This window comes from Calonectris borealis, chromosome 16, assembly GCF_964195595.1.
Source record: "Calonectris borealis chromosome 16, bCalBor7.hap1.2, whole genome shotgun sequence".
Lineage (NCBI taxonomy): Eukaryota > Metazoa > Chordata > Aves > Procellariiformes > Procellariidae > Calonectris > Calonectris borealis.
The window spans coordinates 18,891,932-18,919,015 of record NC_134327.1 but is presented as its reverse complement, the minus strand read 5'-3'; the positions used below and the strand labels follow the sequence as shown (position 1 = coordinate 18,919,015).

The window sequence follows — 27,084 nt, the reverse complement described above, 5'->3', positions numbered from 1 at the left end:
GCGCGCCCTGCGGGAGGCCACGGCGGCGCTGGAGCGGGACGGGGCGGGGGCCGCGGCGGCGCTGGGCGCGGTGCGGGCCGCTCTGGCGGCGGCGGGGGGCCCGGCCGCCCTGGGGGAGCGGGAGCGGGCGCTCTTCGGCGCCTTCCTGCGGAGCCTGGCCCGCGCGGCGCGGCCCGCGGGCGTGTGGCGGAGCTGTTTCCTGGAGGGCCCGCCCGGCCTCGCCCTCTGCGTCCTGCTGGAAGCCCTCGCCTGCCCAGGGTCAGTCCGGCTTGGGCCGCGGCGGGCGGCTCCCGCGGGCCCGGCCGGGGCCCCGGGGCTGCTCCCCAGGGGGAGGCGGGCAGAGGCGGGTGTCACCCGGCGCGGTGGCCTGGAGAGCTGACAGGGCTCGTCCTCCTCAGAGGTTGTCTCGGAGCGCGGAAGGAGGGATGTCAGAGGGTGCCCCACCTGTGGCGTAAGGAGGGCATAAATGTGCCGGGGGACGGAGACGCGTGAGCGTGGGGAGGCCTCGCGCTGCCCTCGGGCCCCCTGCGTCCCTTCCTTTCAGAACCCACGTACAGTACCGATGTTTCCCACAGAGGTCGCAAAACGGTTTTCAGTGATGCTTATCACTGAAATGGTATGAGCCGAGGAAACTGTAGAGATACAAAGAGATTAAAATCGCTTCGATTTTAATTTGATTTTAATTAAAATTCTGTGTGATTGAGCAGCAGCATAGTGAGACCACAATAGAAAAACGATAGCGTGCACATCTTTTTTTACCAGTTAAAAGGGGCAGGGACTTACTGCAGTTACTTTCTTCCAGCCCTAGCTTTCATCCGAGGGAGGTCGTTGAGGTGCTGGAGCAGTTCCTGCAGGAGGGAGGGATGTCAGCTCTGATGTGGGAGCTCTGTCAGCAGCAAGCGCAGGCTGGCTCACCTGAGCTGCAGGAGGCCCTGCTCAACAAGATTGTGTGTTTGCCTGATCACGTGAGCAATAAACTTCAGGGGAAAACCCCACCAGTATTCTTCCCACAGAACTACTTTCCTTTCTTGGGTGGTGCAATTATCCAGGTGCTGCAGAAGATCTCCGATTCTCTAAGAGGTAAGATTGCAAGAGGACCATGCTATAGAGACAGCTTTTCTGAAGAAAAAATGGACCCCCTTGGCTGGTGCTTGAAACAGAGATAATGGGTATTGCAGAGCCTCACGTTCATGCTTCAGGCTGAAGTTCCTTGTGCTTAAAAGCGTAAGATACCAGGAATGAGAAAGATGGCCGAGGCCTTTTAAAAATCCCACTGAAAGCTGCAATCCTAGAAGCTGTAAAATAGCATCATCTGTTGCCAAAGCTTAATTGTGGTCACTTGGTCTGTGCTGAAGTAATTGTATGGAAGATTTAAACAGTACTGAATGAACCAGTGGCTTTGTTACCATTGTGTTAAAGTGGGACTGAGCTACTTTAGTCTTCTGACTCTCACTGTGTATAAATAATACTGGGTGCCATTTTGTGCCTGAGGGCAGGTGGTGGAGGGGAGGGAGGAAGAGATGATGCTTGAACAGAAAAAGTTAATCTGTGTTTTCAGGCTTCAGTACTTGTAGAAGTGTATGCTCCTCCTCCTGAAAGTTTTTTGGAGGATGCTGGTGATGCTCTTCTTAAGCTTGTGTCTGTTTTATCCCAGATGGCTTGGATTGCTCTATCTCTTTTGTTTCTCACGTCCTGGGGAAGGTATGCGTTCATGGCAGACAGAGTGAGTGGTTTACAATACTATTTTGGGGAGGGGGAAAGTCTGTTTTACTGTATTTAGTATGGAAGGATGACTATGATGATGATCAACAGAGGGAGTGGGAGACTGACCAATTAATACTTTGGGGGTTTTGTGAGTTAGACTGTACAGGCTGCCCTCTGCTTTCTGAGGCTACTCAACTACATATCTGACAGATGTCGATGCTTCTGTCGGCCCACGTGAATGTCATCTGTTCTCTCAAAAATTGACGAGGTTATTAGCCTTCTCGTCCTGCCATTTGGGGTATAACTATTAAATGCTGTTCTAGTGCTTTTCATACAGTGGTCTGAAAGTGCCTTGTAAATACCAGCACAAATCACTGCCCGTATGTAATAACCCTCTCATGTGAGTAGCCTTCAGTCTGGCTTTGCTTAGGACTTTGAAGCCACTGAATGCAGAAGCAGTTAACAGGGCTGGGGAAGAAGAGGAAAGATTTTCTAGCTGTTTACTGTGAAGAGGAATTCTTGCAAGTTCCTTAGGCTGCTTAGGTTAGTTCTTACTAATTAGAATTACAATTTAGAACTGCAAACTGTACGTGGTATTTCTTCATCTTGTAAGGATCTTGAAATTTGCAGGCAGACCTTGAGTACCATTGCACCGGTTCTGTACATCTGGTGTATTTACCTGTTTTCTCTTCCGCTTCAGAGGAAATCCTGAGCGTTTTGGTACCCCGCCTAACGGATCTCACCAAATCAGACTGCATCTGGCAAAGAATATGCTGGCGATTGGTTGAATGTGTGCCAGACCGCTGGATGGAAGCAGTGGTCCTTGGTTTTGTGCAGAGAGCACCCGGGTAAGAACTCTGCTTTCCTCCCTGATCCAGAGCAAAGGCTGGATTTTTTTTACAAATACTTGCGGAATCAGTTTCTGAAAGATGCTGACGTCTGTGTTTGTGTGGGCGGTTTCTTACAGTGCCATTTCCTGAGAAGCTCTAGGGGTAAAGTAGTTGATTGTTCCCTCTTAGGTAGAACCTGCACTATTCCTTAAAGATCTGCATTGCGACGTGCAGTGAAAAAACAAGTGAAAACATTCTTTGCAATTACTGACTCACTCTTAAAGTTTAGAGGTGTTTTAGAGGCTTTGTTGCAAATAGCTGCTCACAGAATTTCCTATGATTAGTAGCAGCATGACAGTAATTACGTGGATTCCTAATGTTTTGCTATTGATCTGTCTTGCTAGGGCAGATGCCTTGTCTAGGTTGCTGGGGAACCTGGTTGTGAAAAACAAGAAAGCTCAGTTTGTGGTGACACAGAAGGTGCTGCTCTTGCAGTATTGCCACACGGTAAGGACTCTGTGTTGAAGAGCGGTGTAGTAATGCCTGTTTTTCCCAAATGCCAATGTCGTTTTTAGCTGAGCTCCAGGTCCTCTTGAGTAAGGTTTAACTCTTCATTCTGAAATCAGCCCTCAGTCTCTCCACATGTACCTGAGCCGTGCAGCTGCTCACTTACATCCCCTCAGCTGAACGTAATGGAGAGGGAGTGGTAAACAGTTGCTTTGAAATCCTGCGATTCATGTGCTCTCTCAGGGTTGATGGCAATTAGCAGAATTACTGTACTCTTTTTCTGGAACCAAATAGTTATTTGCACATAATTTCAGTATTCTGGGGAGCTGGAGACATCTAGTTAATTTAGAATCTGAAAGAAGGGACTGCAGAAGCCATGACCCACCCTCAGGGATAAGAATTAGATAGACAAGATGAGACAAGGACTGTTGTGTTTTGTTTTGTTTTTTTCCTGTACACCTGAGTTTGTCACAAGGTGTTAGGCAGTGTTGTTAGGCTTGTGATGTTGTGAGAGATGTTCTCTAGATTTTCTGTGTTCCATGTTTGCCTGGGACTGTGCTGATCTGGTTTTGATGGTAAAAATACCGTATTGTATTCCTGTCCTGTTTTTCCATGTATTTCATCAGCAACTGCATGTGTGTGTTTGGTTGTTTTTTTAAATTTGCTTACTTTTGTCTCTGAATGTTGTCAACCAGTCCCTCAGAATGAAAAGTTTAAGGTAGTAAAAATACACACTTGTCTTGCTGGATGACAACGACAACTTTATGCCCAGTTAAAGCAAGACTCGTGGTTTTCGTTGCAGACTGCAGTGCTGCAGAACCTCCTTGGCTACCTGTCCCTGGATAGCCTTCGGCGAGCCTTATTGATCCAAGTAAGATTAAGTAACATTGTTGGTGAAGTATCTGATGGAAAAAATTCTACTGTGTGAGTGTGCGTGTCTGCATGTCTGTGGGGTGCACAATTTTGGTACTTTTCTAAGACGCTTTTGTTACTGTTCATGAGAGTGAGGGAAGTTCTACCATATCACAAGTAAATTGTGGTATACAGGTCGAAGACTTTCTGCACTGCTGGCGTTAGTTTTTCATACTTAATTGGTAAATTATCTTCCAAGTAGCAAAATTAATGAGGCTTGGATTCCGACAGATGTCCCATGTCTTCCATCCTTCTGAGCTTCCTCTGTCATCCCCTATTTGTGTGGCTGGGCAGATGGCAGCAAGTGGTGAAGTTGGTTGAGAGCTGTCTGGGTGCCAAATGGTTGATGCTTCAGAATTTCTCTCATCTGCCTTTTCCTCAGAGGGGATGCAGATATTTTCCCTCTCCAAGTCAGCAGTGTGGTGGACCTTCCAGGAAATTTTATCTCTGGAAATCTCTACCGTTTTGTCAATTTTTTTTTTTTTTTGCACTGGTTACATGTTCTATTATTCTGATTATCTGGAAGTACTGGCAGCTATATAAGATTGGACTAAAAACATATAAAACCATATAATATCATATTGTTTTTGACAATAATGCATATTGCTCTGCATATAATATTTTTCACTTTTAAATAAAAAACCCCATTATATTTAACAGTATATTAAATGGAGTTCTCAGCTGGTCAAACACAGTACGGTTTAGGCCCTGAAATACAAAGTTAGCTCCGTTTGTAGGGAGTGTAAAGTACTCTGGGAAGCATGAAGACCAAAGGGCCGTCAGAATATACAATGTGCTGTATGAAAGCACATTTCAAAAATGTGCTTCAAAAAGAAGATTACTTGTGTATAGAAAAGATCCATTTCAAGCCAACTTGAGTTCTCCGATGCAGGTGCTGCAAGAACTCTTGGAGACCTGGGGCAGCAGCAGTGCTGTGAAACACTCTCCACCTGAGCAGCAGCAGTATATTAGCAAGGCCATCCTTATCTGCCTCTCCCATCTGAAGGAGCCTGAAATAAAGAGCTGCAGGCAAGGTGAGGCTGTGGGAGAAGCAGGGGTTAGATTTGTTTAACAGAAGGTCTGACTGTAAGTAGAAAAACATCTTGTTTTGATCTATGGATAAACAAAATTGTCCCATCTTCATCTTGGCAGATGGGGTAGCCTCCTGGGATTCTCCTCTTTTTCTTTAGCACTGATATGATATAATTCCAAGTGCATAGATTTAAATTATAAAATTGGAGAACCATATCTTTGAACTAAGGTTCTTACCTGAACAGTGGTTTAGGAACCCTTAAGTTTTGTCACAGGAAAATCAGGATTGACTCCGGGACTGGTTAGAGGAATGGTGTGATTTGCAATTCATAGGCTTACTGTTGGAGCATAAGTAAGGCTCCAAAGGGGACAGGGGAAAGTACATCAGGATGAAAAGCTGTTTGGTTGGTCTCTGACTATCCACGTGCATTCCTCCGTGTCATTCTGCTCCCATCAGTGTGAGGTGAGTAGGGTTAGTGAGTTACCGGCAAGAACCTCCTATTCTATGTTCATACAGTGCGTAGCCATTGGGGTCCTGGTCTAAAATTTCCGTTTCTGTTGCAATAAAAAAAAATTCTGTCCAGTATCTAGAGTTACTTCTCTGTGTGTGTGGCTTTTGTGGGAGGAGAAGGTTGACTTACAAGACCTGTTTGTCTGTTTCATTCTGGAATTAATTCTTCTTTAGGTGAATAAGTGACCTGTTGTTTACTAACAGTACTGTAGTTTTATAATCTGTTTTTTATCTGACAGCTGTTGAAAAGATAAGCTTTTCTGAGTTGAAGGAGGTCAGTCACACAGCAGTAAGCCTGCCTGGTAAAGCTGGCAACCATCATTCTCTGTGGGCTGAGAAATACTGGTGTTATCTGCCTGTTTCAACTTATCTAGGTGGTGAGGGAAATTTCTCCCTCCACGATTGTTGTACTGGTCAGAATTTGTAGCTTCCTCAAGACATGACTTTTCATTTAAGTGGCTTTGAAGCACTCTAAAAACAAGCTAAAGATTGACTTTACTTACCATCCTTTTTTTGTTTCAGTGAAAACCAAAATATTCCAAATTTAGAATATATTGTAATGTTTTGTTGACTTTGTACCCCATGAAAAAGCATAGTTTTATTATATTGGTGCTGAAGGGCGATACTGCCGTTGCAGAAAGAGAAGTAACAGTTGCAGGGCCCTTTGTGTCTTTCTAGCCATTATTGGGTGGTGAGCGGCTAAAGATGCCCTCTCAGGGAACCAGCATAAAGATGGATGTTTGTTTCATGCACTGTTTGGTTTTTTCCAGAGCTTCTCACAAGCATGATGGAGGGCGTGAAATGCCACTTGGACAGCAATCTGCCACAAATACGGCGTCTGGGAATGATTGTGGCAGAGAGCATTAGTTTGAAAATAAACACTGATGGGCCTGTCCTGAAGTTTCAGGTGAAGGTTATAATGAAGTTTATGCCTGGTGTGCAGGGCTTAGAGGAAATAAAAGCTTTAAACCAGATAATCCAGGGCATTATAGCAAGTTCTAACACTTATTATCTGGAAATAAGGAGAGGCAGCAACACTTTCAAAAAGAGAGGGTATCTATTTACAAAAAACAATTGTATAGAAAATAGCCAGGTGGCTGAGAGTGATCTTAAGAGTGTAATCTGATGGCAAAGTTTGTTTCCAGTAGAGTTTATAAGAATTATGTGACTAAATCACATTAATTCTTTAAAAACCTTCATCATCCCTCATGTCACATTGCCATATATTAAATGTTTTAAAGATTGTAAATAACATTCAGGCAAGGTCTGATCAGGTGCTACTGTTAAATATAGGGATAAAGATTACATACGGCACAGATCGCTATACAGCATAAATACATTACTGCTAGCAGCACAGCGATTGAAACAAATTGGGATTTGTGTAGGTTCATCTGCTCATGATTCAGTCTTCATTTGCGTACAGCAGAAGGGTCAAATGTTGAATGCTGGGCATATTTGCAATCAAATAGAGTGCAGTAACAGTTATTCTGAATGTCTAGTATGAAGAAGATGATGAAGCAAGAGAATTGAAGTCCCTTCTGGTGCAGGCTCCGCCATTCTGTGTTGTCCCCAGCCTTCCAGATGATGAGTAAGATATTGCTACTATTCATCTCCATGCCATCTTTTTGCCCTTCTCCATACCTTTTTTTGAGTTACACACTAGAACTGTATACAGTGTTCAAGATGTCTTATATATTCTTAAGCATTATAATGCACCTTATTCTTACAATGCAGTGTAGTTATGTTAAATTCATAATGCAAATGGTAGTATGTATTGGAATTGCATGTTTGGTAGCTGCACCTGGTGAAACCATGCTGCAGGGGTCTTATGTGCCCCTGGGTAGAATCAAATGGGAACCTTTCTGTTCTCATCTAGGAAATCTGTCATTTGGGCCATATGTCCCCAGCCCATTCATCCGTGACAAAAACCTAGCATATCTGTCAGTCTAAAGACTGGTTCTTTGGTGCTCTTAACTGCTGAGGCTCTTTGAAGCACTTAGTTTTATCAGCGGATGAACGAAGCACTTAATGTTATTAGCAAATGAAGTTGTCCAGCACTCCAGTGAAATACAGAAGATTTATTGCTCCTATTTTAGGGACATAATCAGCATAGACAACTGAGAGAGCATTTGAGAAACGGAGAGATGAAAGAACAATGCCAAAGTCCACAGAAATAGGTAGAGAAACAGACAAAAATTTCTCCATTATTATATTCATACCACTAGCAATGGTTAAAGATGTTTTTTTTTTCCCATCTGTTCAGTTTCATTCACAGCTTCGAATATGGTGCAGGGCAGTGTGATCCACTTATCACAGATGAGTCTTTCCTTAGCAGTCCTAGGTACAAGTTAGTACAGGGGGAACGCAGCTAGCTTAATTTTTGTTATCCATTGCTCTTCTGTTAAGAGATTCTGCTTCTTTTCTCTCCTCACCCCATTCTGCTTCCCAGGACTTTGTTCCTTGTGTCAGCCAAGCTAGGTGGGAGACTGCAGCAGAAATAATTATCTGCCATTCTGTTTAGGCAGCAAGGGTTGATGGTGCGGGTAGTTTCTTGCTTGTGAATAAGGACTGACTTTATTGGTTTTAATACTTCTTGTTCCTCACAGAAGGAATGAGAAAGCAGATGCTGCATTGCCATTGGTGTTGGAAAGTAATAAGAAATCACATACAGCAGCCCCTATGATGCCAGATGAGGTGTCGGATGCTGAGCTTGACAGGTATGGGGCAAGAATCTGGTAGGAAATGGAAAATAAATGGCAGGTTCTTAAGAGCAGACATGGGGAGAAGGGAGCTATCGGTAGCTGCATTTCTTGGCAAATGTTGTGCTTTCTGACCTTGTTCAGCTGAGTGGTGTGCAGCAGGGTGGGACTTTGTGTAGGAAATTGCATGCAAGTATGTTAGTCAATAATTTAAGCAAAGCCCACATTGTGTACAACCGTTGTATTTATTCCATTTCACTTAGATACATGTTTCCTGGAATTATGGATATATCTACCCATTTTAATAGTGGACCTGGCTTATTCTGTCACTTTACCAGTATATAAAGAAATCTCAAGAATCAGCTTCTAGTCTCTTGGTCACCTGACTTCTTCCTGCACTTGACCAGGAGATCCAGTTCCAGATCTGGTCACAGAACTGCTCTTTCACTGAGCTTCAGAGTAATTCATAGAACTTCGCAGGGAACCCTTTCAGGCTAGGTTTCAGCAGTGCTGCTGGATGATGCGAGAGTGACGGTGTTATGACAATGTTTGTGATGGTTCTTTCCCTTTTGTGTGGATAGCTGGGGAAAGGGAGAACGTCTATGCTCCATAGACTAACTCCTGTCTTTATTTCTCTTACAGTGATGATGACCTCATCCCTTATGACATGTCAGAGGATAAAGAACTAAAGACTAAGGCTCCTGTGTATGTCCGAGACTGTATTGAAGGTAGGAGATTTTGGGCTAAGTGTTTATCTGTTTCTGACTGGTTTTGGGAGAGTGATCTTTGTGTAGGTTTATTTTTTTCTGAGCTAATTTGAAGAAGCTGTAGGATTTCAGTAATCTGGGCTCAAGTGTTGAACTGTAATTTCTGAGTAATTTCAATTTAGTTCCTAATGCCGGCCATGCGCTGGGTCAGTGATATCTGCCTGTAACAAGGCAAACTATTAGCAGAAGAAAGTTGGGGGTGTATACCCAAGTACAACCATTCTGTTAATAGCTTTTGTTTGTCTTTTGATTACCTTCAGTCCTGACAGGATCTGAAGATGTGGACAAATGGGAAGCTACAGTCAAGGCTCTTGAGAGCTTGGTTCGAAAGAATCCAGCAGCAACAAGAGAGGTGAAGTAGTATGAGCTAAGTTACCAGTGGGCTGTAATGCAGGATTATCCCTTTGCCCTCGTGAGGAGACTAAACATGCCAACAGAGCAGCAGGCCAGGCTAATGTGTACCTGGATGTAAAGCTTTCAACTTGGGAAGGGAAATAGAAGGAAATAATTGCTTTGGAGGTGAGGCTACAGAGCCTACAAAGGAACAAAGCAGCAGGCAAAGGTGCTGGCAACAGCATGGCATTTAGCAGCTCCAGCGCTGAAAATGAAATGCATTGCAAGTAGAGCTTGCCAGTAACATGAGGAAGCAGAGGAAGCTCCATGCTTTGTGCTGGGCAGAAAAAACGTTAGAAATGCAGTTTACAGAGCAGCCATGAATTCCACTTGATTTTAATTTTGGATTTAATTGATTTTGAATTGAAATTGAATTTAACTGTTATTCCCCAACAAAAAGGGAGTTAAAATCAAATGGACTTTCCCTATTTGCTTGTACAAGCATGTCTTCTGGAGGGAGTAGCTGGATTGTACTGGTCAAGATGAAAAGTTCAGATGAGAGGAACTTGGGACAAGGTCGCCGACGTGATGAATGCTCACCACTTGGTAGTGAACACTTGAAGGTGGCAGAGATACAGGCCTCTGCAAGCTAATAAGGGGAAGGGTTGTAGTCTGGTAAACAATGCGCAATCTGCTGCTGCTTATCAGATGTGTTACTGAGCTGGATGGGCTTTGGGTGTGGTACTGTACCCTTTAACCCATTAGTTATAGTGACAAGTCCTCCTATATCATGGTGCCACCACTTGTCCAAAAAGCCAAAGTGAATGTGGACAGAGAAATCAGCTGAGGGATTTGTTCAGTGTTTTGAGCAGTCTGTCTTGATGGCATTTAGCTTAATGTGTTTTCTCTCCCTCCTAAGTAATGGACATGTTGCCTCATTGTCTTTGCTTAAACATTAGAAATGGATGCTGCTGTGTAAATCCTGGGATTTGATTCCTTTTCTCGTATTTTGAGCAGGTTAGCGTGGAGCTGGCAAAAATACTATTGCATCTGGAGGAGAAGACGTGCATTGAAGGCTTTATGGAGCTCCGTCAGAGAGCTCAAGTAGCTGTTTTAACCACAGATCCGATACCTGTGAGTCCCTCTTACTGCTTTCCTTTTTTCAGTTGAGGCACAGGCAAAAATTTAAGCAGCTGAAGTCTCTTGCTAGCTTGATAGAAGCAGCTGTCAGAGTGTGGTAGAATAGCTAGTTCATGTCTGACAGCATTTATGCAGAGATGGGCTATGTACTGAAAAATCTGCAATGGATGACTTAACAGGAAAGAGAAAACTCTGTCGGAGCTGTAACAGACTGGAGGAACTGTTTGGAGACTGTTAGTATGAGTATACCTGACCAGGTAAATTAGATAAGGACTTGTTGCACTGAAGGGAGATTGTCTCACATAGAGGGAAGCTGAGGCACAAAGGGCTTCTCTAGAAGAAAACTTGACTGGTGATTGTAATCATAGAATCATAGAATGGTTTGGGTTGGAAGGGACCTTTAAAGATCATCTACTTCCAACCTTCCCTGCTGTGGGCAGGGACATTTTTCACTAGATGAGGTTGCTCAAAGTCCCGTCCAACCTGACCTTGAACACTTCCTATGATGGGGCATCCGCAGCTTCTCTGGGCAACCTGTTCCAGTGTCTCACCACCCTCATAGTAACGAATTTCTTCCTTATGTCCAATCTAGATCTATCCTCTGTCGGTTTAAAACCTTTACCCCATATCCTATCAGTACAGGCCCTGGTAAGAAGTCTCTGTCCACCTTTCTTAGAAGCCCCTTTTAAGTATTGAAAGGCCACAATAAGGATTCCTTTGAAGTGCCAAAGCTCCCTCTGCACGGGAGGGAGAGAAGAATGGCAAAGTCATCCTTGTCATTTTCTTCCTTTGTGAGAATCTAGAAGTGGAAGTGTCTGAATTTCCCATATTTGCACAGCGTGTCTCTTCCCTTCTCTTGGAGGCTTGTTGTTAACTAACAGGAAGCAGGACTTCTGCTGAAATTGAGTGCTTTTAGAATTAGCAGAAAGGCTGTTTCCAGCCTGGGTTTGTGTTCATTGCCCCTTGATTTTTCTGTACAGGTAGCAAAGTACTTGACGTCCCAATTCTACTCTCTGAACTACAGTCTTCGTCAGCGCATGGACATTCTTGATGTAAGTGCTCTTTTCTTCAATTCCCACTTTCCTTGTGTCTTTGTTGCACCAGTGCTGTTCCCTTGAGATGTAATGGGGTTACCTTTTATTCCTCAGAGGAGGAGGCAGCAGAGGCATGGAAATCTCTTACATTAGTATTTGTGCCTGCCATTCCCCTCTTGTTCGTAACGCTGCTACACTCCAATTATACAGCGATCCTTCCCCACAGAATGCAAAACATACGATGGTCATTTGCTTAGGAGAAGCCACTGTTTCCTAACATGTCATCAGTCTGTTACGAAAGATAGAAATCTGCCTGTGACTCCTTCTACATCATTTCACTTACTGTGTCTGAAGAAGGAGCCATTGCTCTGTTTCAGGGCTAAGTGACCAAGTGCTTGGTCAGCGAGTACCTCAGAGCCAACTGGCTGGCTGGTGGTCAGGTACCTTGCCGTTCTTCATTCTAAACCTGTTGTGCCTTTCTGCCTGGCTGTTCCTATCAGATTGGGTGCAGGTAACTCTTGTTGTTTTTAACAGAACCTCCCTCTTTTTCATCTAGGTATTGGTTTTGGCAGCTCAGGAACTGTCCTATCCCAAATCCCATGGGAAGACCAAGCATTCTGGTGCCCAAAAACCTTGTATCCAGCTCCTTCCTGGAAGTGACAGCTCTAAGGACTGGAGAAGAATTGTTGATGAGAGGATCAAAAGCAAGACTCGGAGATTTGCTACGGTGAGGCCAGGGCAGAAACAAACTAATGTCAAATCCAGCAAAAATAGGGACGCTAGGAGTTGCTGCAGTTGTGTCTGGAAAGAGCAAAATACCTGTGAAGTTGGGTCCAATCCAAAGCAAAGACTGTGTAACTTCGAATATAAATTTATCTTAGTATCTGGCTGAATCTTTTGGTGCAGCGGTCCAACTTCTGCAGTCCTCTCCCGGCAGGGAAAGGAAGATAAACCTTGTACTCCTTGGCTTGCATTGAGGGATAGTTGTTGCTGTTCCATGCTTGTTCTGAGCTTGTCTGGCCGCTGCAGGGAGCTGTGACTGCACCTCACGGATCCCAGAGCCTCCTCCATCAGACTAGCTGCCTCTGGGCTGTCTCAGCCTTCCTATTTTTCAGGGAGATGAATTGATGCCAGTTTCCTAGTTCCCAGAACTCCCTGTGGTTCATCCTGGAGAACTGGCTTTCTAAAACTCCTTTATCCCTTGAATGTTCTTGTTTCTTATATCTAACCCAACATTACTGAGCTATATTGTACTGAAATACTTAGACATGTGAGAGGATCTGAAGTGGGAAGTGAGCCATCCAGTTTGGAAACTAGTAGCCGTAGGCATACAAGCAAGCAGTGGCTGACAATGGGATGGCTGCAAGGAACCGTAGTCTTGACAGTGTCCAGTGGAAGTGGAAAAGTCGGATGCTGCATCTTGTGTCTAGACTTCATTTTTCTCTTGGACAGGGTCCGTCTCAAGTGGAATTGGCTTCCGGCCCAAATGAGTTCAATTCTGTTGCTGGGCACTTCTTTTTTCCATTGATTCAGCACTTCGACAGGTGAGTGTGACACCTTGGGATGTGGGCCTGGCAGCTGCCAGAGTGAACCTTTCTGCTTGCCTCAGAGCAGCAGGCTAAAGCCCAGAAGCTGTGTGGGAGTCCAGTGCATAAATCTTAGAGAGGAGTTGTTTGTGGTCTCTTGGACTTATCCTATGAAGTCTTGTTGGGCAGGAGTATGTAGAAGTGAAGATACATTATGAAGAATAACCTGCCAGCAGGTACACAGGTGGATGATTTTGGCAGTAGCAAACCAGTTGTCGTGGCTGACCCTCCACCTTGGGAGGTTCACACAAAACCACAGAACTCAGACTGCAGTCTTTAACCAACGTTAACTGTCTCAGGTTTGGGCCGGTCACCTGGACTGGTCCTTGTGACCACGTTATAGGACACAGGACACAGTTTATTGTCAATCACCTAAGTCTTTGCTTACCTAAGGAAGGCTGAGTAATTGATTCCATGAGAATTAAGATTCTTGTAATACCAGTCTTAATGGTTTGTTTCTAATATGGCAGTGGTGCTAGCTTTTGCATGCAGTTCTTTCTAAGTAAAGCCTGTTGGCAGAATAAACGATACCTGCTGTAAGAATAGAGGATATTACTGGTCTGGGTGGCCTGTGTTAAACTGGGAATGACTGTTGTCGGGATTCAGGCTTGTGGGGGACAGTTCGCCCTGCATAACCACCCTGTTCCAAAGATGCACTGATCAGCCTTCTCACTGTCTGTGTATCTTGCACTTGCAGGCCTTTGACAACATTTGATCTCCTGGGGGAAGATCACCTTGTCCTTGGAAGACTGGTCCACACTTTAGCTATCCTGATGTACTTGGCTGTCAACACTGTGGTAAGAAAGGCTGCATGAGCTTGCAGATAGCTGGAGAGACTTCCAGCCTGGGAACTCAGAGGTGCCTTCCGAAATAGCAGTGTGATCTGGGGCCTGCTACACTTGGACTGGCAGCAAGTTTGAGTTGCGTGTGCTGAGAAGTTGCGAAAAGGGCTGGGAAAAAATGGTCAGACAAGAGACATGGGATTCAAAACGCCCCTGCACTATCACTTGCTTCTTCTGGTGGAAAAACTATCAATTTCTGTGGGAGGTTGGGCACATCGTTTCTCTTTACTGCCTAAGTTTCCTCGTCTGTAAAATAAAGTTAGTTGTAACCCTGATCTTCACAACAGTGTATCTCAAGGTCCAGTTCTGTAGGGCGGTGTGAATGTGAAGGTATTCAGTGTTTCTGTCATAATCCTGTTTTGCAGGCAGTTACTGCGATGGGAAAGGCACTGCTGGAGTTTGTTTGGGCTCTGCGTTTCCACACTGACTCGTGAGTTGTAGTTGTATGCTTTCATTTTTAAAGATCAGCTGCGAGCCGGTCTCCAGCCATGGTTTGTCTTCGTCCAAGACTAGCACCTGACTGAGAATGTCAATGACTCTATGCTCTCCTCCAGCCTTGTGTTCTTATGACTGAGTATTGCAAGAATATGTAATGAAGGTATTGCTTTAATGTCAGAGCAACATATGAACTTGGCTAGTGTCTTCTAGTGTGGAGGTACAGTCATTACCTATAGAAAGCATGACAAATTTCGTGATCAACTATCCATGTAATAGTTTCATCTATGTTTACTCAGGGAGCTCAGAAAACTTTAGATTCAATTCCAGCATTCAACCCTGGAAAGAAATTAAGACATGTAGCCAAAGTGCTGTAAACATCCAATTTCTGTTTTGATCTCAGACTTGTCCAGGACTCCGAATTATGCTAGACTCCCTGCACCACAGCATGGCAGGGGCTCTGTATGTGGGCACTCTGCCAGCTGGTGCATGATTACACTCCTAATAAGTAGGAATATGGCAAAAGTCATCATAATCACAAACATTTGAAACTGGAGAACCCGTGAGGTGAGGAAATCAAGGTAGAGCACAAAGCTGCAGGCTCTAACCAGTTCAGTCTTTCTCCAACAGGTATGTGCGCCAGGGTCTTTTGTCCTGTATCTCCTCTGTCCTCCTCAGTGTCCCTACAGAGCGTCTTCTGGAAGACATGACAGAAGAGCTTTTGGAGACTCAGTCCTGGCTGGGAGGTAAGATGTGGTGGTGTACGCCAATGTTTTTCTGATTAGTGGTGCAGTCTTTGTGCACCATCTCTTTAATTGCGATGGTAGCAGTAATGTCCTAGTGTTGTACACCAGAGATTTGCATGATAAGCATATTTATCACTTGCTTGTAAGTTTAGGGCAAATACCAGACCACACTGTGTGCTGTAGGGATGTATTACCGAGGTATCTAAAGCATAAGCTGAGAGCTGCATATGTATTATGTGCCCCCTTTCTCTGTCTACGCATCCAACCATCCGCCTCATGAAGCTGCAGAAAGTGTTGTCATATTGCATGTTACATCCAGACAGTGACTGTGACCAGCAGTAACATACAAGGTTTGTATGGCCCGTTTACACCATGTGCACAGAAGATGGGTTTCATTCGTGCTAAAAATAGGAGGAAGAAAAGCATGGCCCATTCTTCTAACTTCCTACTGCTGATGGAAAGAACAACTTATGAAAGACAGCAAATGACTTTGCATGCTGCGCCCAACGCACTTGACATCAACACAGGCTACGTTGGTGGGTTCTGGTAGGCTGGAACTGCACAGATGGGTGGTCAGGTATCGCAGTGTGCTGGAAGTACAAGAGGAAATAATGCCATGTGCTTTGTAGCTCTGAAGCCTCCACTGTATTCTGAGTGGACCTCATGTGACTCCCTGGGTTGGTTTCCTTCACTCTTCTCACTCTTGGTGAGTTGGCTTCCCACAGGGAGCAGGCAGGAAGCGACACTGACACAGCCGGCCTCTGATCCGTGCAGGTTGTGGAGCTCTGTGCCCTTTAAAAGGAAGAGAGCTGCCTTGTGGGGCCGAAAACCTTACTTTTCCCATGACATGGTGTGCTCTGAGGAATCTGCTTGTCTCTGCAGTTAACACTGCTATTACCAAGTAGAGCCTTTCCAGGAATGTTATAAATGTATTTTCAGCATGAGGGTCTGCGTAATCTGTTTTTAATGAGTTATTTTTGGAAGGAGGAGGACGACAGAGCTAGTAGCATCTTTCTACATAATAGCCATCCCTTTGCATGTAGTGCTTTTGCATGAAAAAGATCCTGGTGAGAAGGAGAGATTGATAAGATCACAGTTGTGTGTATAGTAGAGAAGGGGAAATCGTAGGAGCCGTTCAGAAACCTTAAAGAATACAACTCAGCTCCACGTCTGGTCAGATACGATTTAAGTGCAGTTTAAAAGGGCTTCTAGAGCTGCTTCCTGAAACACAACAACTTCTTGGGCTACACCTTCGCTATTTGTTGTAAGATTGTTGGTAAAACAGCTATCGCAGCATATCATAGCACTGGGCTCCTCCTTGCGGCTCCAACAGGTGAAGTCAGTCACTAGAGACCTACTTTTGTGACTGGATCATGGTTTTGAGCTAGCGGAATTGCTGTTGCTTCATGATTCTCCCAGACAAGATTTGCAAGAGGTGTCATGTATTATATCTGGGAAAATGACAAGCTGTCAAGCATGCAAGCCTTCTACTACCATGCATAATGGCCAGAAGAAGTCACCACTTTGGGTTTCAGCTTAAAGCATCTACATTTCTCCTAATTTGTGCTATGGCTAAAGCACAATGAGGAGCAGTGGGCTAGAAAATGTTACCCATGAAGCATTTAGTAGAAATCTACAAATCTGCTCCAGTTTGTTATTATATGGCGGCCTGTGCAGATTGCCATAGTTCGTGTGAATTGACTGACTGTTCCTGCCCTTCAGCCTTTGGGCTGTTCCCCGCTAGAAAGCGTTTGCAGTGTGGTATAAGAAACTACATCAGTCACTGTCACGGTACTGCCTACTTGGTGGATGCTTTGGGACATTTCAGCTGGGGAGAGAGGCTAGGATCCACCTTGTACTTGTCAGTCATTGCCCTCAATGCCATGCTGGACCTACTATTGAGTAGCCTAATCCTTCCCGGGGGAGGGAGAGAATACCTAAACGTTTCTAGGAAACAGTTCCTTTGATTCCTCAGCAGCTGCCTTTGAGGGAATTCCCCACGCCTTGCAAGTGCTGTAGAGCTATGTCATAGGTAAGTTTGTTTTATCTAAGGACCCGAATGATACTCTGGTGCCCTCTACTTCCCTTTCAAGTGGCAGCAGTTCAAGGTCCATGCTCATGGCAATTAGAAACAGTGCCAGCATCAGTCCTTAGCTTCTGAGCTTGTACTGCTCTGTCTTGTAACCTCCCCCTTTTTGCCCTCTGTAGAGGGAGTATGGAAACACCATCGTGAAGCTCTCCCTGAGGTTATAAATAGCCCTACTCCATCTGAATGAGTCATGTGTTTGGGCTGACAGCACTGGGCTCTGAGCACACTGCTTGTGCGTACAGGATATCCTTACACAGACTCTCTGCTCTTCCAGGCTCCCCCTGCTCAGACATCCTGCGTGCATCCTGGTTTTTACTTTGCAGGCCCGTAAGGGCCCCTGAAATAACAGCTGCTGGAAGCAGTCTCATGCCCTCCCTTACATGTTGCATAAAGTGTGAGAGAACTACAAGTTTATCAGAAGACTAATCTCTCAGAACGAAGAACGTGTTGAAACTTGGGGCCTGCCTCTTTCTTTCCCCGATTTGAAGGGCAGCATGACCGCAGATTTCAGGAGGGAGCACTGAGCATTTGTTTAGATTGCAGGAATTGGCAGAATGGAGACGTTAGGCTTTTGAGTAAGTGGATTTCTAATTGCAAACTGCATTCATGCTAGTAGATCAGCTGTAGAAAGGTTGGGTATAGCTCAAGGGCACAAGTATAAATTCTGGCATGGAGGCTATCCCATGGAATGCAAGGTCAGACCGTGTCTATAGTGTTTCAACCCAACTGACTATTTGTTTCTGGTCCAAGGATGAGCATTGTCACATGTGACAGTCAGGGCTCAGCTAAACTCCTACTGCTTAAGATGATCAAGTTTGCACATCTTTGCCTTCTGGTCTAACACAATTCCTGCAAGTGCTGATGTCCAGCCCAGACTTAGTTGCATTTGCCGTTGCATTTAGTGCTGTTCTGTGATGGTCAGTGAAACAGCAGAGAAGGGCAGTTTTTCCCATTTTTCAACTAAACAGTGTCTGCTTCTTTCACAGATGTGGTGGAGAAAGATCCAGATGGGGACTGCAGGAGGCTGGCCTTGCAGAACTTGCTGCTAATGGAGAACCTGAAAAAGAAACTCAAAACTGTCCCTTCCTAGCTGAAGGGTAAAAGAAATGACCTTTACCTCATACTCTTGCCAGCTGGATGTGTGTAGGCACTGCTGGGGCCTCTTCAGCAGTCACCTGGCTGGAGAAGAGGAAGAAGGGGGAAGGGTGCAGAGCTGTAAGCCAGCGAACCTGACTTGACATCTGGACTTTGTAGTGGAGGCCAATTTAGTGAGCTATTGCTATCCGGTACGGAGTGTACAGATGCAGGAAGGTAGGCTAGCACTGCCATCCTCCCCACGCCTCCCCAGCCCCCACCCCCAGCTATTTATAACCTTGGCAGGTTTGAGTGCTCTGCTAAAAATACAGGGAAAATCTCACAGCAGACTTCTTGTCAGAAAAAAACAGGAGGACTGGAGAGGGCCACTTACCTCCTAGGACCAAGTCTGTGATATGCCCGTAACAGGCTCCCGTGTCTTCTAGCCGTCAGTGTTTGGTGGAATAGTTACTGGTCTGCTGTTCGAAGGGGTGGCATGGTGTAGGGAATGACACCCCTGATGAGTTGTAAGGACCAAATAGCTACACTGAAGTTCTGAAAGTGTGCCAAACCTTAAAGGCTTGAGCTAGAGCTGCGCTGTGGTTAGGAAGGAACAGAGCAGGAATTCTTTTTGTATAATCTTAGTACAGAATTTGTGTATAATCTTGGTACAGAAATAAGTTTCTATTAAAGGATAACTAATGTCCAGATTTTGACCTTAAAATCTTCCCCCACCCTTCTTCCCTGAAAGCATACAATTTAAAAACTTCATATTCACCCCAAGTTTTGAAGCAAGTCACAAAACAGGAAAAAGAAAAATCACTCTAAGCAGAAGAGCTAGTTGGTATGAAACGTATGAGAGTGACTTTATAAATACACCTTCGTGGGGCAGGGTAACGGGCCTAAAGGAGAGCAAAACCTTCGTTGCTTATGTATGTTAGGCGTTGATTCTCATGGTCCTATTTCTGCCAGGGAAGAAATCTGCATCCTAAAATCTGACTAGTACACAGTCGCTCGACATAACTGTGGTGTTTGGGAAAGAAGCTTCACTGGTTCAAAGTGACCCAGCTTGAGCAGGGGGTTGGGCCAGGTGACCGCCAGAGGTCCCGTCCAACCCCAACCGTTCTGCGATTCTGAGGTTTAGTCCAGACTTTTGTAAGTGGTAGCTCTAGCCTGCATGACCCCATGATGTATTTAAATACAAAAGCTCTGGGTTGGGGGAAGTCTCCCTTCATTCTGCAGAAGGGGAGTAGTTTGACTTCTACCCAAGCTCCTACTCAAACGGGACAGAGATTGTTTTCAGAAGTTCTGACTTCTAGGGAACAACAAAGAAGTTTGCACCTTAGCAGATCAAAGTTGTACTTGAAAACTTTGTCAACTCAGGAGTTTCCACCTCAGTTACTCAGCTCTTTTCTGTACTCGGAAAAAGGCCTGAAGTTACAATATGCCATTCTTCTTGGGTTTTTTCCCCCTCAAATTTATTAAAATACTAAAAACAGCTTCATTACAGGATATACGTGTGAATCTTTGTATGTAGTGTTTGAGATAAAATATTAACTTCAATACAGTTGCTTGTACAGTCAAGCAGGAAGAATAAATTTCTTGGTAATAACCAAAAAGCCTTGTCACAGCAGTGTGTTGTCTGATATATGACCCCTAATGAGGACAGAATAAATGACCTAGTATTAAAGTAAACTTTGCATTGGGTAAGGGTAAGTTGTCAAGGGTCCTCCACTTCATCAGCCACTTCTTCTTCCACCTCCTTGTTCTCCATACTGCTGTGGCGAATTTGCTCTGGAACCAGGGTTCGGCTTATGGGAATGCCGACTCCTCGGTGAACTGCCTCAATGGTCTGCTGCGTCACGTAGTAGCTCAGGTTGATGGGTGGAATTCTTTTCTGCATCTCTTCCAGATACCGGTAAGCCTGAAGTAATGCAGAGAGATCGCTGTTATGGGGGTGTACTGCTTCTGAGTCCCAGCAAAACGGTGAAAAGCATCCACCCTCAGCGCGTGGCCGAGCTCTTGGCAGGAGCTCAGCGTTGAAGGGTGCTAACGCTTGCCAGGAGTTTTAGCCTTTGCTAACGTGATGACCTTTCATAGTGACTTGTGTCAATTCTGTCTGTTTCAGTTTAAAAAAGAAGGGGTCTCAAAGGCTGGTTTTACATTCTCCTGATAGTTGAAGCACTGTCAAAACAACATGTTAAAAATGAGGTTAATCAGCACAGCAGGAGAAATTAGCATTTGGCATCCTTATGTTTCATAATAAAGCAAGTTACAGTTTAGTCCCAGCGGTGATGCGTGTGGCACTTCTGCCCTGAAGAAGTGATACACCTTTCCTCGAAGGGCTGCAAGTTGGCAGTTTTCTTTTCTTCTTTGGCCAGGTGGCAAATGAAGTACAGTGCAATTGCTGAGACATGCACCCAGACAGACCCTTCTGTTCTTATCGAACAACTGGGGATGTTAAGAACCAACGACTGTTTATGCTCTATGTCCTGTGGGCTTTCTTTTTCTCTTCAGTCCCATGAAATGAAAAATACATTAATATGGATATAGTTCCTGAGGTCTACACACCCTGCTGAGCAGTTTAGCTCCTGTACAGGAGCCTCTGCTATGGAATGTCTTCCTGTATGAGATGACCAAGCCGCACTGGTGTATATAAAATACGGGCTCTGTGGGTTGGAAGAATTAAGAATTAACTTACCATAGGGAATTCCTCCACTTGTACATAATGTTCAACCAGGAATCCCAAGACATCACCGTGACGGATGGTGGTGTCAAAATCTTGTTCGGCTAGGAGAAGTTCACACTGTCTGGCTGCTTCTTTGGGATCTTCAGAGTAAATTCTAGTAGAAAGCAAAAGGAAACCGTTAACAATCTAGGGGAGAGCATGCAGCTCATCATGCGCAGAACAGGGAAGAATTTTTACTGTGTTATGTTTCATAATCACCTTTCTGGCTACACTTTCCTTGGTCAATATACTTGCTTATATTTCAGGTTATCTTTTCATCTTTAATGCCAACAGCACTTTTAAAAATCACATTTTTCTAGCAGGGAAACCATTATGTAGCAGCAGCTTTTAGAACTGAGTCTGCAAATTATTTATTAAACTGTAGGTACTAGTACAACTTTTCTTCTAGTATGGTATTTCTGTCGTTAGCTTACATGCTCTGAATACTGCAGCTCACCTCCGAGCGTGGATGAATCGCTTAATCAGGGTCATCTTGCTTTGCAAATGTGCTAGTTTGCTTTCCTGTTCCAGAGGGCTTCTGGTCTTTGCTTTTGAAAGGCACTTATATGCTTCTGTCAGGGCTCCTTGTGCTTTCTCATAGTTCTGATACTCATCAATTTCTACCTGCGAGAGGAAAAATGAGATGAAGGTCTTGCTCCAGAGCTAACAAACCAAATGCCTTCGCAGTCACAGAAGGGGGATGTACCTGTGCACATGCATCATAGAAACCTGCCAACAGGTCGAGGGCCCTTCCTTTAGTATAGAAGCTAATGATGTTCTTCATAATCTCGGGGTCCTTACGCCAATCCAGTGACTGTAGATAGTTGGCTGCCATGATATAAATCTCTCTCTGTCTGGAAACTCCCGCAAAGAAGACAATTTTCTCGGTATCTCCAGATTTCAGCAGTGCCCTCATAGCCTAGCAATGGAAAGGGGGGCACGGGGGAAAAAGGGGAAAAATATCATTGTGAATGCAAAACCACAAGCTATCCTAAGATGGCTAGGAAGCCTCATCTGGATAGTCTACTGTAGCCTATGAAGGCTGTTCCAAGATTCACTTCTCAAAACACCCTTGTTTTGAGAAATCTTAGGAAGTAATAGGCTCAGCCTCTTCAGCTTTTTCTCTATGCGTCCAGGCTGACCTTTAACTTGTTTCCTGCTTGCGTGTATTTCTTGGTCGCCATGTGGTAATTGCCTTGTCTCATGCAGCAATCAGCAATTTGCTCCAACAGCTCCCTCCGGGACTCCTCAGAGAGGTCCTTGGAGTCCTTAGAGACCGTCATCTTCTCAGCCATCTCCTCTGTGATGGTCAGGTTCTGCTTCAGGCAAAGTTGCAGAGCTTCATGGTACTAATGGAAGTGAGAAAGCAATGAGATGGTGCAGACACCATAGTGATACTTCATGTTGCTTGTGGCGTAACCTACAGAAATCAGCTATATGAAGGCACAAACGCTAGCAGCCGTGGATGCTCTCTCTAGAACATCGTTGTGTAGTTAAGCATCCCGACATCAACTCCCGTTCAAGTACACGCTGCCTCATTTTGTTTGCAAAGAGTGCATTTGTTCGTCCATGAAGACCATTGTTTCTCACCTGTTTTCTCAGAGGACGCTAGTGTGGCCATCCATTTCATCTCTTTGAACGTGACATTCTCAGAGACATACGGGACAGATTTATTAGGCATGCTTGATTATATTAAGGTTTTCAGCAAATACAAATAAAATAAAATACAGGCATTTGAAGGATTTTGTTAAATATTTTGCTACTTCCATATAGGAACAAATTATGAGTAGAATGTACAATAGCTTTTAGCCCAGAAAAGGGCTACTGTATCCTTGCAAAACATGGAAGAAAGACATAGGAGCTCGTTAAAGAGAAGTGGGTATAGGGCTGCTTTGGTACCCAGCATTTTGGTAAGGCTGAGTTGCCAGCACAATAATGAGGGCGAGGGAGAAGTGCATAAAAGTTTAGGTGCAAAATGAAACGCCTTCACTACTTTGGTGGTGTGACAAGAGGGACAGCATTGGGTTTTTGGACTGATGATGTTATAATTTCCCTGTCTCCAAATACGTTAGTTAGAGAGTAGGAGTTTTTCTTTTCCCAAGAGTGCAAAATCTGCAGGTTTTAAGCCAGAAATAAGACAAAAAGTCAGGAATCCATTTTTAGAGTTGAGCCAGTGGGCTACCACCCCATGAGTCATTGGCATGAGAGGAAACTTTAAACCTTACAAACGTCTCCACGTATCTGTTTAACAACAAAGGTACACGCCTGCTCCTCTTTACCTGTGCATGGAGGGACCAGGGAAGCTAGAGCTTACCTTCTTGGCTGTTAGCAGCAACTCCATTGCCTTCTCATACTGAGCATGTTCAATAAAAAAATCGGAACAGCGGGCTAGCAGAGCTGGGTCTGATTTCTCATCCAGGTCTTCAGCAATTAGCTGCAGGGCCCCAAACTGCTGTGTGGCAAAGGCTAGCTCCAGTGCTTTGGAGAAATGTCCTGCCTGCAGAATTAAGAATGAGTCTTTAAAGACTAGAATAAGCACTGCAGAATCAGTTTACAGGATACCCTAGAGTGGATTAATAAAGCATTACCCACCATGACGAAATGACTAATAAACAGTACATATAGTAAAAACTACAGTTGATTTAATGTTCCTCTGCTGTAGGAACCGCTTCAGTTTAAAGTTTGGTATTTTTTTCTAAAAAGACATTTACCTTGTGGTATAACGTGACAGCTCTGTCCATTTGCTCCCCCTTTTCCTCATAATAGCAGGCTGCCTCTATCATGTCTTCCGGAGAGCTCAGAAGAGCCAGGTTCATCAGCTGATCATCTAAATTGTTCTCCTATTCAGAAGTAAAGATTTGGCTCTGGGTTTGCAGCAAACAGATTTCGTAATTCTGTCTTCCGGCAAGCCTACAGCTTTATACTGTCACATACTGCCCATCAACCCCCTTCTGTGTAAAACCTAGACCAACCCAAGTAACTCTGAGCTGCAAGGATGATAATTTGTTTCAGGCAGTTTGCTGTTGAGATACGCAAGAAAATAACGTCCCATACAACCAAGCCTTTATCGATGCATCCTTGGTAGAAGATGCGGGCAGAAAGCAGGAGCGTCTTCATAGTAGGCTGTGTATGAGCAAGCAGTGTCTCACAAGAGGGAATGGGCACAAAAAACTTACACCGCTTTCATTCTGTATGCTGCCTAAGGATAGAACCCTACTTTGCTTTTGGACATAAATGTACCTCTTCGCATACCTTGCACAAGCGGATGGCGTTGTTAAATGCCTGGGCCCTGGTGTAGAAATGTACAGCCTGCTTGATTTCATCCTGACTCTCATACTGGCGGGCCAAGTGATAGGATGCTGCCCAATTCCCCGTCTCGTTTGCTATCTCAGCAGCCTGAAAAGGAAATCATGCAGCTTTACTTTGTGCCCACGCTCATCCCAGGGACGACAATTCCCTGGAAGCAGATGGGAGCGGGCTGCCTTACCTTCTGAATGTTGCCCTGAAAGCAGTGGACACGGACTAGGGAAAAATAATCCTGAGCCAGTGCATAGTATTTTAGCGCAGATTCCATATCTGATTGGCTCTCCAGATACTGTGCCCACCATTTCCACAGGCTCCTAGAAAAGCAACAGTATTAAAACTGCAGTAACAAGACTTGCCAGAGACTGCATTTTTCACTCCTGGAGATCTTGATCTCAAGCCTAGATACATGTTTTTAGAATGTCGACTCAAGGGTGACATTCAAAGGTCTGCACTATAAGGGAGTTCAACCTGGGTATCTAATGTGGCAGCTCTTGAGATGTAGCATAACCCTGAAAAGCTGTAGGGATCTTAACGGATAAGGCAGGGGTTGAACTTGCGGCCGAGAGGACTCCTACTCCTCCTTCCCTGCTCTCTTCACAAGTTGTATTTCAGACCTGAGAGTCCCATTCGGGAGGAGGAACAAGCATAGCACTGACTTGTCTTTCATCTTGTTGATGTAGTTCTCCAGGGCTTGTAAGTCTTCAGAGAGCATTCGGGGTACCTCGAACCTATGCGTGTCTGACTTCTCATAGCTGCAGAGAAAAAGAATGTATTAGATGTGAAATGGCTACCTTCTCATTAGCTCAATTCCTGTGTAAAAAATCCATTTAATGTTGTTTGACAGCTATAGAGTGACAACACTTGTAACACAGCTTCGTTTGTATTATTACATTCACTGTAAGACCAGTTGCAGTCTGCCAGCACCATCAAAAATAGAAAGTTCAATGGTCCTGCAAGGCACCTGGAATTGGGGAGGCAATGTGACCACAGAACAGTAAATACGTTAAAAGTGCCAGTGATGGCCCAAAGAAATACCCAGAAAGCTCCCCAAACATTAAGCACGTCCCTGTGCAACTGGCTGAAAAGCTCACAAGAGCCCTGGGCCCCTCATCTGGCCTCGTCCTTCTGCCATTCCACTGCAACTTCAGCCTCTTTGCCACTACCGGGAGATCACTGCACTTACGCCACCGTTGAAGTCTCTCCTCGCCTCCCTGCCCACCTTGATCATCTAATGGGTCTGTCTGATCACATCAGAGCTCTACTTTGACTCTGAACAGAAGTGACTTTATTATATTATTATATTGTGAGGCTTCATATGGCAAAAGTCATATAAAAACAAGATTTCAAACCACAAACACAACACATTCAAAATCACCTCCCCTAACTTCTCTAGGGACTCATCAGTCAGGAGGGGACCAGGCGCCAGAAGCACCCAAGTCAGACTAAATTCTGCCACAGCAGTTGTGCCTAGGACTCTCACGAGAAGTAAACAAGTGGTTTTGTCGTGGAAAAGGAAGGAAAAGAGGGCAGTGGTCTTCCAGAGACAAGTACAGGATTGGATATTAGTGGGGTTCAGGCATTGGTCCCAACAAGACACTTAACCTTTATGACGCTAAGCTTTATTAGCCCGGGAGGGTGCAGGGAAGTTTATTGTAACAATGCTTTCACTCCATGAGATAGAAAGCACCAGAAACAGGAAAAGACTTTAATTAATTATTAGTAGTCATCACCAGACATCCTCCTTAGCCTGCCTCCCGTCTTCACAGGAGAACAAGGCTCCAATCCCCTGGGTGCCACAGGCTGCTGCTTACTGGGTGAGCGCGAGACTCTGCTCTCCGCTTGCCTCCAGGTGCTTAGCGTAGTTGTAGTACGTGGTGCGCAGGTGAACCCGATCGTGAGCTTCTGCTGTTTCGATGGCTTTCTGCCACTGGTTTGAGGCTTGATAGAACTTGTTCAGAAGGTCGTAGCGTTTGCAAGCCTTGTACAGTCGCTCCGCATCCTCCTGGAAGGAGAGCACACAAACACCTCGCTAGCTCCGACCGGTGTTTCACAGGTGTCCTTCACAACAGACACTGCTTCTGAGTAATTAGTGCAGGTCATTGTAATGCAATTAAAGTAACAGTAATTCAGGCAGGGGGTTTAACCAACTAAATCTACGTAGCCTGGAGCAGCACATTACTGGGAAACAGGATGTTTATGTGAAAATAAGGAAAGCACTCAGATCCTGGCATTTACTGTACAGTATCAACTGGGGGTGACATGAGCAAACCATCAACGATTAAATGCTGTCATCAGGAGCATAAACCATTTCAGAAAGGGGAGATACGCTCATGTGGGGTTACAGTTAATGGCCACGCTGCCTACCCAGAGGTGAGGACCAGGAGAAGGCCCTGGGGGTTTTGGCAAAAAGGCGTTACGTGCCCGGGGACCCCCTGCGCCCTCCGAGCAGGTCTCAGAGGTAGCAACGCCGTTCGTGGATCACTGAGAGCCATTCCTGGGAATAAATGCTATTAATTTAAGACGGAATTAGAACAGGAGGATTTTGCCGATGCTGACGCAAGGGCAAGCAAATTTGGAACTATTATTTTTACGCTTTGAGAGGTACTCCTGTGGAAGGAGCATTTTCCTGCTCCACCCAACTGCTGTCCAGCTGAACACTATATTTAGTAAATTGAGATTATCTGTCCAAGACAGAAAAACAGTTTCTGTCTCTTATTGTTTCAAATTCAAAAAAGCATAGAAAGTAGAGATGGAAGATGCCTGCACTATGATTCTGTATGAGATGAAAAAAAAGCAACAGAACGGCATT

General features: G+C 44.8%; 2 protein-coding genes across 8 annotated transcripts in view; one reads left to right on the top strand and one right to left on the bottom strand.

Moving 5' to 3' along the window:
• Positions 1–278: 278 nt before the first annotated feature.
• Positions 279–18,579, top strand: TELO2 (telomere maintenance 2). 6 transcript variants are annotated; one of them, XR_012676181.1, is made up of 20 exons: positions 279–1,080; positions 1,655–1,723; positions 2,405–2,552; positions 2,939–3,041; positions 3,844–3,912; positions 4,846–4,987; positions 6,267–6,403; positions 6,996–7,084; positions 8,103–8,213; positions 8,838–8,923; positions 9,223–9,314; positions 10,313–10,429; positions 11,416–11,487; positions 12,026–12,196; positions 12,922–13,013; positions 13,753–13,861; positions 14,263–14,327; positions 14,963–15,078; positions 17,287–17,742; positions 18,154–18,235. XR_012676181.1 is itself a non-coding variant. In XM_075165728.1 (19 exons), the coding sequence occupies exons 1-19, from the start codon at positions 864–866 to the stop codon at positions 18,255–18,257; spliced, it is 2,106 nt and encodes a 701-aa protein (XP_075021829.1). In that variant the 5' UTR covers positions 280–863; the 3' UTR covers positions 18,258–18,579. The 6 variants fall into 6 exon arrangements, 4 of the variants coding, with proteins under 4 accessions (XP_075021829.1, XP_075021831.1, XP_075021828.1 ...); XM_075165728.1 differs by lacking the exon at positions 17,287–17,742 and having other exon boundaries at positions 280–1,080; positions 8,106–8,213; positions 18,154–18,579; XR_012676182.1 differs by lacking the exon at positions 17,287–17,742 and having other exon boundaries at positions 281–1,080; positions 14,263–14,495; positions 18,154–18,579.
• A 1,129-nt stretch (positions 18,580–19,708) lies between these two features.
• The window catches only part of IFT140 (intraflagellar transport 140), an 88,965-nt gene continuing 81,589 nt past the window's right edge, over positions 19,709–27,084 (bottom strand). For both annotated transcript variants that reach the window (XM_075165726.1, XM_075165725.1), the window contains 11 exons: positions 26,087–26,277; positions 24,932–25,027; positions 24,457–24,589; positions 24,222–24,365; positions 23,681–23,809; positions 23,284–23,466; positions 22,112–22,318; positions 21,676–21,888; positions 21,427–21,593; positions 20,943–21,084; positions 19,709–20,165 (listed from right to left, as the gene is read on the bottom strand). In XM_075165726.1, the coding sequence (XP_075021827.1) occupies positions 19,962–20,165; positions 20,943–21,084; positions 21,427–21,593; positions 21,676–21,888; positions 22,112–22,318; positions 23,284–23,466; positions 23,681–23,809; positions 24,222–24,365; positions 24,457–24,589; positions 24,932–25,027; positions 26,087–26,277 (1,809 nt within the window). In that variant the 3' untranslated portion in view covers positions 19,709–19,961. The remainder of the gene's footprint in view (positions 20,166–20,942; positions 21,085–21,426; positions 21,594–21,675; positions 21,889–22,111; positions 22,319–23,283; positions 23,467–23,680; positions 23,810–24,221; positions 24,366–24,456; positions 24,590–24,931; positions 25,028–26,086; positions 26,278–27,084) is intronic.

What these genes read in the sequence shown, in the direction of transcription:
- TELO2 (XM_075165727.1), top strand. Translation starts at nt 864, where the DNA reads ATGTCAGCTCTGATGTGGGAGCTCTGTCAGCAGCAAGCGCAGGCTGGC. An exon ending in TGTCCGAGACTGTATTGAAG is followed by an intron (nt 8,924 to 9,222) that starts GTAGGAGATTTT and finishes GATTACCTTCAG; the next exon opens with TCCTGACAGGATCTGAAGAT. An exon ending in GACTCAGTCCTGGCTGGGAG is followed by an intron (nt 15,079 to 18,153) that starts GTAAGATGTGGT and finishes CTTCTTTCACAG; the next exon opens with ATGTGGTGGAGAAAGATCCA.